General features: G+C 45.0%; 1 protein-coding gene across 2 annotated transcripts in view; it reads right to left on the bottom strand.

Moving 5' to 3' along the window:
* The window catches only part of NOTCH3 (notch receptor 3), an 80,398-nt gene extending 66,995 nt beyond the window's left edge, over positions 1 to 13,403 (bottom strand). Inside the window, exon 1 of one of the 2 annotated variants that reach the window (XM_060764418.2) lies at positions 13,100 to 13,403. In XM_060764418.2, the coding sequence (XP_060620401.2) occupies positions 13,100 to 13,169 (70 nt within the window). In that variant the 5' untranslated portion in view covers positions 13,170 to 13,403. The remainder of the gene's footprint in view (positions 1 to 13,099) is intronic. The other variant, XM_060764419.2, reaches the window with a different exon arrangement.
* Between the last annotated feature and the right edge of the window lie 374 nt (positions 13,404 to 13,777).

The raw sequence follows: 13,777 nt of genomic DNA, 5'->3' as shown, positions 1-13,777 counted from the left end.
AGTCATAGGAAGATCTGAAATGAACTCTCAGAAGCCAAGAGTTGGGATAAAATGGACTTCTTTCTAGTAAGCAGGCAAGTTTTCTGTCCTCTGCATTTGTAACTTTCTGTACTTCGCTTTTTTTTACTTTCTGTATCATAACTAGAACAAAAGTTGTGCAAAGGAAGCAAATATTTATATATTTGCTTGATTTTCATACGATTCTGTAAAGACGATGACTGTCTTGGCACAAGTTTAAAGAGGAGAGGAGAACACAAACATCATTATATATCTTGGGAAGGACAGTGTGTTTGAGCAAATGTATCAGATCCTGTTTTTGATGGCCTGTTTCACTAGATCATTTGTTATATTTTGATCTATAGTGCAGTGCAGTTGATTAGAAAGGGTTTTAATCAGACACGTCTTGCTGTGAGAAAAGAAACCAAAGAGAAATTATATTACAAAAAACTTCATTGTAGTTTAAATTCCTGTAAATGTTTCCTTGAGACCTTGGAATATAAAACACTACTCTCTCTTGATCATTATTTTATCTCCAAATCTGAAGAACTCTTCGTTTGCTGTCACAGTTTGTCGTCATATATAACTATTTTTAAACTTTGCCAAAGTATCTTTTAGGGGCCTAGTTATTTATTCAACCAGAAACAATACGGTTTCTTGTTTAGTTTGTTTTCATCCATGGCTGACACTTTTCCTCTTTAGTTAGCACAATGGTAGACAAAATGAAGCTCTTCAGATGTTGTTGAATTGTAAGTCTCAACAGGCATAGCCAGCATAGCCAATGGTAAGGAGTGCTGGGAACTGTAGTCCAACAACATCTGGAGGGGCGCATGATTCTCATCCAGGCAACCATAGTCCCAAGACAAACAACAAGCAGGAGCTGATGCTTTCAGGAGGATTAGGTTAGCTCTCAAGCAGAGGACAAATGTGTCATTTCCAATATTAACTACACAGTGATCACATTGACTAAAGTCTATGGGCTAAAGCCAACTGTTATTCTCACTTTCAGTAGACCCATCGATCCACTGAGAACTTTCTATGTTTGCACTTAGGAAAACACCATAGATATATTTGGGACTAACAATTAGATTTAACTTTAAAACCCCCACTTGGGGCCAAGTTCATTGACAAAAGGCCAGTATGACAGCTATGTGAGAATGGAGAAAAATTCTCAGTTGCCAGACCTTTTTTTTCAGTCTGGAAAGAAAAGGCAGAATTTATTTAGTAAGGAAAGTTGACTTATGATAACTGCCATTCCAAAAAGATAATCAGACAGAGAAAAGCAAGTCTACTTCCTTCCTTTACTATTTGTAATCTTCAAATCTTTCCCAGGTAAGAGATTTCCCTTTCCAGCTGTCACCATTGAAAGTTAAAACTAGAATACAAAATTATCCCAAGCTTTTCTCACTTGGTTATCAATACATATCCAATTTTACTTAGGATTTGAGCTATTCAAGAGGTTGAGTGCCAAAGGCACACCAGAAAGGCAGAGTAAGGGAAGCAAAGATTCTTTCATCCACATTAATATCCTGCATGTATTTTAATCTTGTTAATTCCTGACACTCCTCTTTTCAATATGTGAACTCATACAAACTTAAGTCATAAATTAACTCGTCTCAATGTATGAATCAACAGAAGTTTCACTGTATGTGCACTTTTTAACTATAGCTATTTAATTCAATGGCACATCTGCTTACATCAGGTTGTATCAAGATTTAGTCATGCTTAAATTAGATCCACTGAAATCAATGGGTCTTGGGGTCATTGCTGTTGTGTGCCTCCAAGTAGCTTCTAATTTATGGTGACCTAAGATGAACTGATCATGGGTAATTTTTGCAAGATTTGTTCAAAGGGAATTTGTCTTTGCCTGGTTTTTTTTTTTTTTTTTTTGACTGAACAGGGCTTTGCAGCCTTGTCTCTACTTATAGTCCAATGCTGAAACCACTGCACCACACTGGCTCTTGAGATATCAGTTAAAAACATACAAGAACAACTGATCACTGCATGATCCTCCTCCATGAAAATAACTTTTCTTTTCTAAGACTTATATGACTCCAAACCTCATTGGGAGGATGGTAGCGGAAGCATGCAAACCTACAATCTCTTGAGCATGCAGTTTGTGCAACAAAGTAACATTGGCATGAACAGTATCTCCAAGCCATTTCACAAGGACCCATGCCTTACAAATGAACCACTGACCTACAATTTACAGAACACTTTGCCTCAGAGGCAAGCAACTGTACATTTGGAATATCACACACTCTTTGTGACACACACATTTTTTTGATTTGCACTGTGGTGCACACAACAACTACCACAACACCTGTATGATTTTAAAGACACACACAGAAAGACCGCTGACAGCAAAGCCTCAGATTAGGTCAACAGAGTCCGGCATGTGCCATAAGCAGGAATCACTGTGTTCTTTTAGTATCATATATCATACAAAAAGCAACAAACATCTACAAAACTCCTGCAGCACAAAACGAGATACTAACCCAACAGGGCTGGGAAGCTGTTACCTGTGTATGTGAAGACTTCTTACCTTATAAGGTTATCACAAAAATTGTCTGTTCAAAAGGGAAGCAGATAAAGTAACAGAAGTAAACCTCCAGTAGCTCCAAATAGGCTTAGACACCAGGACTGTGCCATGATAAAATAGGTACAACTGGTTTTTAATAGCACTGCAGTTAACTTGACAGAGAACTTCCTTTGCAAATTGCCTGGCCCACGTGGCACCTCATAGGCCAGGCATCCTCAAACTGCAGCCCTCCAGCTGTTTGGGCCTCCAACTCCCAGAAGCCCCAACAAGCTTGTTCAATTCAGGAATTCTGGGAGTTGAAGACCCAAACAGCTGGAGGGCCACAGTTTGAGGATGCCTGTCATAGACTGTAAAACTTTGGCCTTGACCTCAAATTTCACATATGTTTGGGTAAAGCAAATCTCTTCCATCACAGAAAAGGATATGCATCAACTGGTCCAGAAATAAGTCTTTCCAGATAACACCACATACTTTCAATCATGAATCTACATTCAAAACAGGGAAAATATTCTATGTTTCTCTTCCCATGAGAATTTCCTTTTGTAATACCAACATTTTAAAGAAGAAGTGCTATTTAGGCCTATTATCAAGAAACCGTTTTTATGCCATCCAGATACCAGTCAATCTGACTCTTTAACAATGAACAAACTCTAAAGTTTGAGTAATAATAATAATAATAATAAATAAACTTTATTTATACCCCACCACCGTCTCCCCAACGGGGACTCGGGGCGGCTTACATGAGGCCAAGCCCGGACAATATATTACAGCAAGATAAAATCAAAACATAAGCAACAAGCAACAGCATCAAAACAGCATTAAAAACATATGCGTAGAGACAAAACACAGGTATGGAGTGCATCCCTTTAAATAATATCACAGGGGAAGGAAGGAGAGGATCCCAAAGAACAAATGTTATGTCTGAAAAAAAGCAAACTGGTGCAATGCCTTTTCCTCTCTGAGGATTGTACATGAAATTCCTTTACTTCTTTATCTTACAACTGAGACAATGAGCATGATTTGTAAGTATCCCTTAGATAAGATTTGGTAGCTTTTGAGATATCAGCTAAAGCTCCACTAAGGGCTCAGTATAATCCCCATTTGGCGATCCTTGTGGGAGAGAAAAAATCACTCTGGAATCCAGGCATCATGAACTCTGTTCCTGAATCAAGAGAAAATGACTCTGTGACATATTCAAATGTTTTGCACACATAGAGGTTAATAATCATAGATGACTGCTTCATCTAAAACAGGACCAACACAGCCCAGACAAACCTTCATCTCATAAGTCTATCTGTAAATGAACACAACCTGTGGTATTTTGGACTTTGGCTCCCTGAATTTGTAACCACTGGACAAGCCTGCTAGGGCTTTTGGGAGCTGGAGTCCCAAAAAGCTGGAGGTCAACAGGTTGTGCAGGTGCAGAGTATCCTCAACACTTCCTTGAACTTTCAGAAGGAAAATATTTCCCTATCTCTATAAAAGACAGTGAACTGAAGCAACCATTCTTCCCAGCAACCTCCAAATGTTGGACTTAAGTGGTCAATGACCATGTTGGCTGGGAGTGAAGTCTAGCACTGCTTCAACCCAGAATAAGGAAAGGTGCACTACAGGAAACACTGGAAACAAATGGTATTAAAATAGTACCCTCTGAAAACACCATTGTATATTTGAAACTCATGCGTACAATATTAAGAACTTTTATTAGGAGTTTCCCTTCTGAGAGACCTTGGTAATCTGCTACTAGCATAGATAGACCTGGAGATGCTATATACCAGTGGTTCTCAACCTGTGGTCCCCAAATGTTTTGGCCTTCAACTCCCAGAAATCCTAGCAGCTGTTTAACTGGCTGGGATTTCTGGAAGTTGTAGGCCAAAACACCTGGAGACCCAAAGGTTGAGAGCCACTGCTCTATATCTTCTTCTCCTGTATGAATCATATCAAAGGGCTTTCTGCAATGGACTCACCCTCGAAGTCTCCACTCACTTTACAAGCACAGACTTCCAAATGAACTGGACCCTTCCTTGTGTTCCAATTTCTCTTCTAGGAGAAGCCGTCATTGATATAAAGCGAATGACCAGAGATAAACTAGAGATTATCATCCTGGGCCCATTCAGTTGCTGGCCTTCTTATCCCATTTTATGAAACTCTTGGCATTTCTCATTCAACAGATACAAAATGACAGATTAGTTTCCCTTAAAACTGGGATGGTCAACATGTGGCCATCCAGATGTTTTTTGTCTAGCAACATGTACTGTCCTTCACATTGCCTGTGTTCTCTAGAACTGATGGAAGTTGCAGTGCAACAACATTTGGAGGACCATCAGCCTCCCCATCCTGCCTATAAAAGTTACTAATCTAACTAGAAAATTATTTTAGCAAGGGATGATGCACAATTAAAGCAGGAAAAACCACTGTCTTGCTGCAGTAAGCACCATGGCAAAGATATCCTTTCCAAAGATACTAAACCTTCCACAAGAACATCTCTCAAAACATCCCAGAATGAAAGAAAGAGCTCCATGGAAAGACTTTATACAGTGCCACTCAAACAGCCCAGGACAAGAGTACCACCAACATGTCTTGCTTACCATGTAGGGTGTGGTTGAGTGATTTCAGACCCTTTTTGGCAGGAGCTTATAAACAGGACTGTGTACACTCATTACTTTTGAAAAACACCAAAATTTTCTGCCAAGGTATACTATAGTCTGAGCCAAGAAATTCTGAAAAACTATGACTTGGACGTATTATGCAAAGTGAGTCAATTTGCATGTATTAACTACCATGATTTCTTCTTAGTCAGGGGGTGGGAGAAACTGTTAAAGACCTGAATCCAACTGCTAGGCCCACAGAATTTGGTAATACACTCCACTGATTCATGGATCTGTGCTAGTAGGGACTACCAACTAGATTTAAACCCAAAGTCCAATCTCCTGACCACTGGAAGCCTTGCTCAGCCCACGTTTTTCCTCCCAGTGTTCATAAGGGATAGAAGCCAGATTTAAAGATGAGATAGTAAGATTTACAGCCATCACAATTCCACACCTATGTTAAATTTTGTGCCTGAATAAAATAGAACAGCCTGATTGGAAGGTACTCCAGGAAAAACACGTTCAACTCCTAGTACAGGAGAATAAAAATAGATTTTTACGTTATTTTTAAGCAGGGTGAGGTAATATGGTTGCATGCAGCCTCCAGACCAGGCATGGGACAACTTCGGCCCTCAAGGAGTTTTGGACTTCAACTCCTACAATTCCTAACAGCCAGCAGACTACTAGGAATGGTGGGAGTTCAACTCCAACACACCTGGAGGCCAAAGTCTGCCCACGTCTGCTCCAAACCCTACATCATGCTACTCATTGCAAGCCTCTCGATATTTTACTTGAAAACAATACAAAAAGACCCTCCCCCGAAAAGAGGGGCCTTGATACAAAAAAAACATCCTGAGCTACCTTGCCATGCTTTGGGGGAGACTGTAAGGGGGGAGATAAACTGCCCTCCTGCTCATCTGTATTTTAAATCCTCTCTATCCGACTCTTCAACTGGAGAAATTGCCGAAGTGGTTATAGAGCAATATAAATAAATAAGACAGCCTCTGCCAGAGACTTCACAGTTTTAAAAGACATGGCATAAAAGGAAAAGCAGATAAAGAGGGAAAAATGAAATGTTACACTATTAAGAACTTCTGCCTGAATTGTAATGTTCTTTCAATACCCAACTACTGTAGTTAAATAGCTGTGGCGCAACTGGATGCTGTTGCTCTTCTTCTCACAACCACCTGGAACAGAACACAGTTTACCTTAGTGAAGAAGTACTTCTGTACACCCTGAGTAAGGAAAGAAAACCTGGAATTGAAAGAGGCCCTAAATGTGACTGCTCCAATGGCAAGGCAACATGATGTTGGCTCCTAGCAGTTTAATCGCTATTTCTCAAAGGGTCATCTGTCCTTCAGAGCCCCAAGGCTCTACAAGGCAATGAATGGACAGGAGTCAGCCACTGCTTTTAGCCCAAGTCACATGGCTTCTATTCTCAACCCACTCTGATTCAACTGGCCCAAATTGAACATGCAGTTGTTTATCTGTCACTTCCAAGGTGAGCACCAGTCCTGGTTTCCCCATACAGTAGAGTCTTGCTTATCCAACATAAATGGACTGGCAGAACATTGGATAAGCGAAAATGTTGGATAATAAGAAGGAATTAAGGAAAGGCCTATTAAACGTCAAAATATGTTATTATTTTACAAATTAAGCACCAAAACCTCATGTTTTACAACAAATAGACACAAAAGCAGTTCAATACATGGTGACATTATGTAGTAATTACTGTATTTACAAATTTAGCACCAAAACATTGTAATATATTGAAACAGCTGTGGATCTGGGCGAGAGGTGGACTATGTTGGATAATACAGAACATTGGATGAGCAAAGGTTGGATAAGTGATACTCTACTGTAGTACTGTTTACACTTACAAGACATTGTTTTCGGCAGAGAGCTTGGATGTTACTTTTTCTGGACTTCAGCTCCCAGAACCCACCTGTTGTCTGGGGAGTTCTGGGAACTGCACTTCAAAAAGATAACATCAATGAGCTGTGGCTGACATGCCATGGGAAACCAAGATTCATACACATAATTGAACTCAGACACTGCTTTCAAGAGATGCATATGGAATCTTAAGCTGGAATCCTTTTACCCCTTTAATGTACTTGATCTAAGGCTTTTTAAAAATGTGGATACATATTGGAAAAATCAGCCTCCAATGTGAGTGCAATTGCATTGGGGTTGTAGAAGGCCTTTCCAAGTTTTCTCTGGCTTTCCTTGCAGTGTCTCTCTACATCCCCCTCTCTCTCCAGCTGCCTCTGCAATGCCTTTGTTAGCTGGCTAGCAATGTGGGCAGAATAAAGGGGCAGGGAGTTGAATGGCCAGCCGGCTGTCCCACTGTTGCCTCTGGAGGGGCTGCAGCAGGAAGGCAGCTGCTGGATCTCAACAGCGCTCTGCTCTGAACACAGATAGCTCTCTTTCGCAGGGGAAAGTGTGTGGGGGCAGGAGCTTCTTCCTGACTAGCAGGATAAGAGACATCCCCCTGCTGCTTAGATGACCAAGGGCCAGGGGTCCCCCTTCCCCAGAAACACCCAAGGGAAGAAGAAAGCCTGCCAGCAAAAACATACAACCAACCACAGGCCTCAAGCAAGGAAGATCTTGGGATATTGGCATCCATTTTAGAAGGACTATAACACCAAGCTTTACAGCACAAATGTAGTTATAGTGGGAATGAAGGCATGGCATTTCCCTTCAGTCCCCACATTTCCTGCACTACAGAGAGTGAGATGTTGAAAATCCCTCACTCGGGCCTTCCCCAGTCACTTTGCCTCCCCTTTTCTCTGAATACCCAACTATATTGCTAAATTGGTTACAGATGTTTTGCCCACCTCTATGGCAGGCATCCTTAGAGGTAGCGAGGTCTGAATACTCAAAATATATTGCTAAATGGGTTGCTGTGAGTTTTCCAGGCTGTATGGCCATGTTCCTGAAGCATTATCTCCTGATGTTTTGTCCACATCTATGGCAAGCATCCTCACAACCTCTGAGAATGCCTTCCATAGACGCAGGTGAAACATCAGGAGAGAATGCTTCTGGAACATGGCCATACAGCCCAGAAAACTCACAGCAACCCAATGATTCCAGCCATGAAAGCCTTCGACAACACATTGTATTGCTAAATGCTTAAAATGTAAGTTACTGCTACAATGAAATTATGAGGATTGGGGGGAAATTTTATTGGGGAATGGAATTCTTATTTGGAGAGACGATGATCTCATTCAGGCTCCTCCCTCAAATATACTCGTACTTTACACTCTTGGGCTGCGCAACTACTACTGCAAGAATTTAAAAACAAACAAAGAAGGCCCAATATTCTGGGCCATCCCTGCTTTTAAGCAAAATGAAGCTGGTTGTCATAAAAGGGCAGCAAGTTCTTACTAGACTGCCTGCTTTTATTATTGTTATATTTGTACTACTAGGGAGCGGGAGAGATGCTTGAAGGCCCTTCTGCACCTTGACTTGGTCATGTTGGAGAGTGTCTTTTTCGCTGCTATGGCAAAAAAAAAAGTCTTGGGTAGGCAAGAAGATTTTGACACAGAGAGTAATCCAAAAGTAAAAGCTCTATAGACTAGCATGGAAGATTTTCTTCCCAATTCCAGAAACAAGGGAAATCAGACTCTACCATGAGAATAGACTATTGGTTCTCAACCTGTGGCAGGAGCTTCTTCCTGACCAGCAGGATAAGAGACATCCCCCTGCTGTTTAGATGTTTTGGCCTTCAACTCCCAGAAATCCTAACAGCTGGTAAACTGACTGGGATTTCTGAGAGTTGTAGGCCAAAACACCTAGGGACCCACAAGTTGAGAACTACTGAGATAGACAAACTGATTTTAAATTATTTCATTTATCTCTTACTTGCAATCAAGTTTGGGGGGGGGGGTTAATGCCAGGGACTTATTTAACTACAAGATTTATGTTCAAATCCCAGAGTTCTCACAGAAGTGTATTACATTTTTTATACAGACTAGCCGTCCCCTGCCATGCGTTGCTGTGGCCCACATGGGGGTTCTGTGTGGGAGGTTTGGCCCAATTCTATCATCGGTGGGGTTCAGAATGCTCTGTGATTGTAGGTGAACTATAAATCCCAGTAACTATAACTCCCAAGTGTCAGGGTCTATTTCCCCCAAACTCCATCTGTGTTCATATTTGGGCATATGGAATATTTGTGCCAACTTTGGTCCAGATCCATCATTGTTTGAGTCCACAGTGCTCTCTGGATGTAGGTGAACTATAACTCCCAAACTCAAGGTCAATGCCCACCAAACCCTTCCAGTATTTTCTATTGGTCATGGGAGTTCTGTGTGCCAAGTTTGGTTCAATTCCATCGTTGGTGGGGATCCAAATGCTCTTTAATTGTAGGCGAACTATAAATCCCAGCAACTACAAAATCATTTTTTGAGTGAAGGACACACACTGGGTGTATGTTAGGTGTCTTGTGTCCAAATTTGATGCCTATTCATCCAGTGGTTTTTGAGTTCTGTTAATCCCACAAACGAACATTACATTTTTATTTATATAGATTGATGATTTTTACTAACAATGGGTTTGTCAATTTTGTGATGAGAATACTGTGCTAACAACACACTGTCTGTTGGAAAACCTTCTGCACTGAAGCAATTCAGACAAAATATTTACACAATGATGAGGCATGGGAGGTTTTGGTGTCCTGGCATGCAACATACAATGTTGGGAAGCTAAGGGGGCAGGGTGGGGAGGGGGGTCCTTCTGAGCCTACAGATGAGGGCTCTATCAAGTGAAGCACTTCACTGCAAATCACCACATTGTTATCAGTGAAGCCAGGCAGAAAAGAACCAACAGCCTTGAAAGAGACAAAAAGTCTGGTTTACAGTTAAGGGGATGGATAAGGGCTAAGTGTCTGGCCACAAATTTCATCGGTGCACTACAGTTTAAAAACAGGCAAATCTAGTCTATTTTCTCTCCCACGTAGAGGCCTTAACGCTAGACAGATTTCCAACCCTTAAATGACCTTCACTGAGTGCAACTCAATCCACCAAATGGGAGGGAGAAGAGGAAAGAAAAAAAATCAAATTTGCCAATTCAAACCCAGAAAACTTGGGTGGATTTGAGCTCACATATAGAATCATGTAGTCCTTGAGCCTCCTTCCATGCGCTTTTGTGTGGAAGGGAGTTAAGGATACGGTCCCCAACACTTCCCTGGGATTTCAAGTTCTCCAAAGCCATTAGAAACGTTCAAGTGTGGTTCAAAGTAGGCAGCGTCAAACTCTGGTCTGGCACAAGACCGCCAGGGCTTCGGCGGCACTGCGGTGGAATTGCTCAACCAAGAACAATGCCCTGTCTATGTCCAACCAAGCAGCAAGCTGGCGGGGAGGAGGGGATTCCTATTCCCAGGCATCGACAATCCAGCCGCTTTCCTGGCCTCCTGTGCAAGGACCAGGCACACATTCCCACACGCAGGGCCCAACCAGCTGGCGAGGAAGCGCTGCAACAGCAGCAAGGCCCAGCTTCCCCAAACCAGTCAGGTGGCTTCATGGGAGAGTGAAACCCCATGCGGAATAATAGCCGACGTTCTATTTACCTTTCGCAGCAATTATCTCATCCCTGGCATACTGCTGCACGTTTCATAGGGCAAAGCAAGTCGCTGCATGACACCCAATTAAGTCATCTTATCTCCCGTTTGCATCACAAGTTTATTCCCAGCGCACAAATTGGGAAAAGAGACGGCTGTGCATTGGGTGGCAGAGCAGGGCGGGAGGGAAGGAGGAGCGGGTCTCAGAGCAGACAGAGCCGCCCCGACTCCCCAGAAGCATGGGAACAGAGGCGCTGAGTTGGGCACTGCCTGGACCGCCTCTGAGGTGCTTTTCTGGCTCCACCACCAGGGCTCCCAGTACATTTTGGGGTTTGAAGCAGCCATGTCAAGGCCCCAATACTGTACTCAGTGCAGGCACTTGGACAGTTTGCTTACTGAAAGCTGCTTAGAGCAACAGTACAATGTTTCACATCCAGCAAAGAGTGAAGGAGGGAGGGAGAGGGACAACAGCTGCACCTACATCTGCCCAAATTGTCCATAGCCGTTCTGCTGGTTGGCTATCCCCTTCTCATAATGCACCATAACAAGCATGCAACCCAAGCCAATGTTGACTCAAGAGGAAGGCAACTGTGGGACAAGCCACATAGAAAAACACAGAACCCTTGAACATCGGGCCCAATCTAGCCCAGGTATGGGCAAACTTGGGCCCTCCCTCCAGGTGTTTTGGACTCCAACTCCCACCATTCCTAACAGCCTCATGCTTAAGCGGCTGAGGGGGGAAAGGAAATGATGTTAGGAATGATGGGAGTTGGAAGTCCAAAACACCTGGAGGGAGGGCCCAAGTTTGTCCATCCCTGATCTAACCTATAGAACGAATGCAGTTTGATACCTCTTTAACTGCCATATCTGAACACAAGTGAATCTTGGGAGTTATACCACTGTGTTCACAGAATCATAAGAGTTGGAAGAGACCTCATGGGCCATTCAGTCCAACCCCCTGCCAAGAAGCAGGAAAATTGCATTCAAAGCAAAGTCTTGAAGGCTTTCATGGCTAGAATCACTTGGGTTGCTGTGCTTTTTCTGGGCTGTATGCCCATGTTCCAGAAGCATTCTCTCCTGACATTTCACACAGATCTATGCCTGCCATAGATGTGGGGGTGAAACGTCAGGAGAGAATGCTTCTGGAACATGGCCATACAGCCCAAAAAATGAACATCAAACCAGATATACCACTTTTGCAAGGGCTTTAGCCTTCTCTGTCAAAAAGTTCTGGTGCTTCCCCAAACTATGGCTTTGAGCCGTAGAAGTTAAAGTCGGTCCAAACTGCATGCATGCATTCTGCAGTGTATAAATGAACCCCCATAAGGGCTCAAGCAAAAACAAGCAGCCGCTCAATAACAGTGCGCAAACATAAAGAACAGTGCTGTATCCTTCCAGGGCCCAGTCCTGTGGGTCAAGCTACATAGAAAAACTCAGACCCCCTGAGCATCAGGCCCAATCCAAGGGTGCATCTAATCCAGGTATGGTCAAACTTGGGCCCTCCAGGTGTTTTGGATTTCAACTCCTAACAGCCTCAGGCTCCTTCAGTCACAGTGAGAGTAAGCCAACATGCAACAGCTTTCCGTCTTTGAGAAGGGAGCCAGGGCAAGCCGGGGCTGAGGAGTGGGGCATTCACTCTCTCTTTCGCCAAAGGCTCCCTCGGCCCTGGTTTGCCTTCCAGAAATTGGCTGGCTCCCTCCCTCTCCTTCCCCACCGGGCCAGGCCACTCCAGGGCCCAAGCACACACACACATCACTCCCCACACTCGGCCTGCAGTAGCGAAGGCACGCAGCGAGGCTGGCTGGAGGGAGCGCCGCCAGAGGAAGAACCAGGAGCCAGATCCAAGTCCAGGCTCCGGGATTTCCACCCGCCCCGCGCCGGGGAGCTGGAACTGGCTGGCCGAGAAAGTTTGCTCCAAGTCAATAATGAAAAAAAAAAACACACTTTCGAGATTTGTTTCCCTTGCAGCTCAAATCAGTGCCGATGAATTAGGTCTCTCCCTTTCCCCCTCCCTCCCTCCTCGCCCCCCCCCCCTTCCACACAAAACTAAGCCCTCCTCCATCTTTTCCTTTGTGGTCTTGCCGGGTCTCCCTTGTCCTCCCCCTCCTTCTTAACTTTCCTGGGAGGGGGGAAAGGGAGAGAGAGAAAGATTGGGAAGTAGAGCAAGCAAGGATTAGGAAGCCGAGTCCCGGCTGGCACTGTTTGTTGTTTCGGAGCCTCGCCGAAAGGACGGGAAAGTTTCCTTTCTTTCACAAAGTTTTACAAAGTTTCGAAAAGAGGAAACGCCGAGGCCGTGGCTGGCCCAGGAAGGAGGAAGAGAGAGAGAGGCAGAAGGGAGGGCTCCTGAGGCCCTTCCACACACCCCCCCCCCCCCCCATGAGTCCCCGACGAAGAGGACAAGTGTCCCTTGCTTACCTGCGGCGAGGGCCACCCGTGCGCAGACGCCCAGCAGCGCCAGGCCCAGCCAAGGGGTCGCCCGGCCCATGCCGGCAACGAGCGAGCGAGCGAGCCAGCCCCGGCCCGGGTGGCTCTTCCCTGCCCTCCTTCGCCTGCTGAGGCTCCGCTTGCCAGCCCGCTCGTCCGCCCTATCGCTCCATGGAGGGCCCGAGGCAGCGCGGCGCTAGAGAGCCAGGCTTGGCCAAGGCGGCTTTGGCGCCTCCTCCTCCTCCTCCTCCTCCTGGTCCCGGACCCTGGGAAACTTCGCGGAGGGAGAGCGGGGCGGGGCGGGGCCTGGCTCCTTCTTCTGGCCGGGGGCGGGGCCCGCGCCCATCCCATCCCGGCCCCGCTCCGCTCCCACGCTCCCGCCCCCCTCCACGAGTGGGGGCACCAAGGGAGGGGGAAGGAGGGAGGGAAGGAGAGGCCCGCTTGGAGGGCTTGCTCGCTCTCCCTCCCTCCCTCTTCCCCCCACATCCACGCACAGCTGACTCCCCAGAGGGGAAATCGTGGGCGGCCTGAAGGTTGACTCTCAGGATGGATCTACCCCTGTAGTTCGGATCTCCAGATGTTAGTGTAGTACAGGCCTGGGCCAACTTGGGCCCTCCCTCCCGGTGTTTTGGACTCCAACTCCCACCATCCCTGACAGCCTCAGTAGCC

This window comes from Anolis sagrei, chromosome 2, assembly GCF_037176765.1.
Source record: "Anolis sagrei isolate rAnoSag1 chromosome 2, rAnoSag1.mat, whole genome shotgun sequence".
In the NCBI taxonomy this organism is placed as follows: domain Eukaryota; kingdom Metazoa; phylum Chordata; class Lepidosauria; order Squamata; family Dactyloidae; genus Anolis; species Anolis sagrei.
This window is presented reverse-complemented; position numbering and strand designations above follow the sequence as displayed.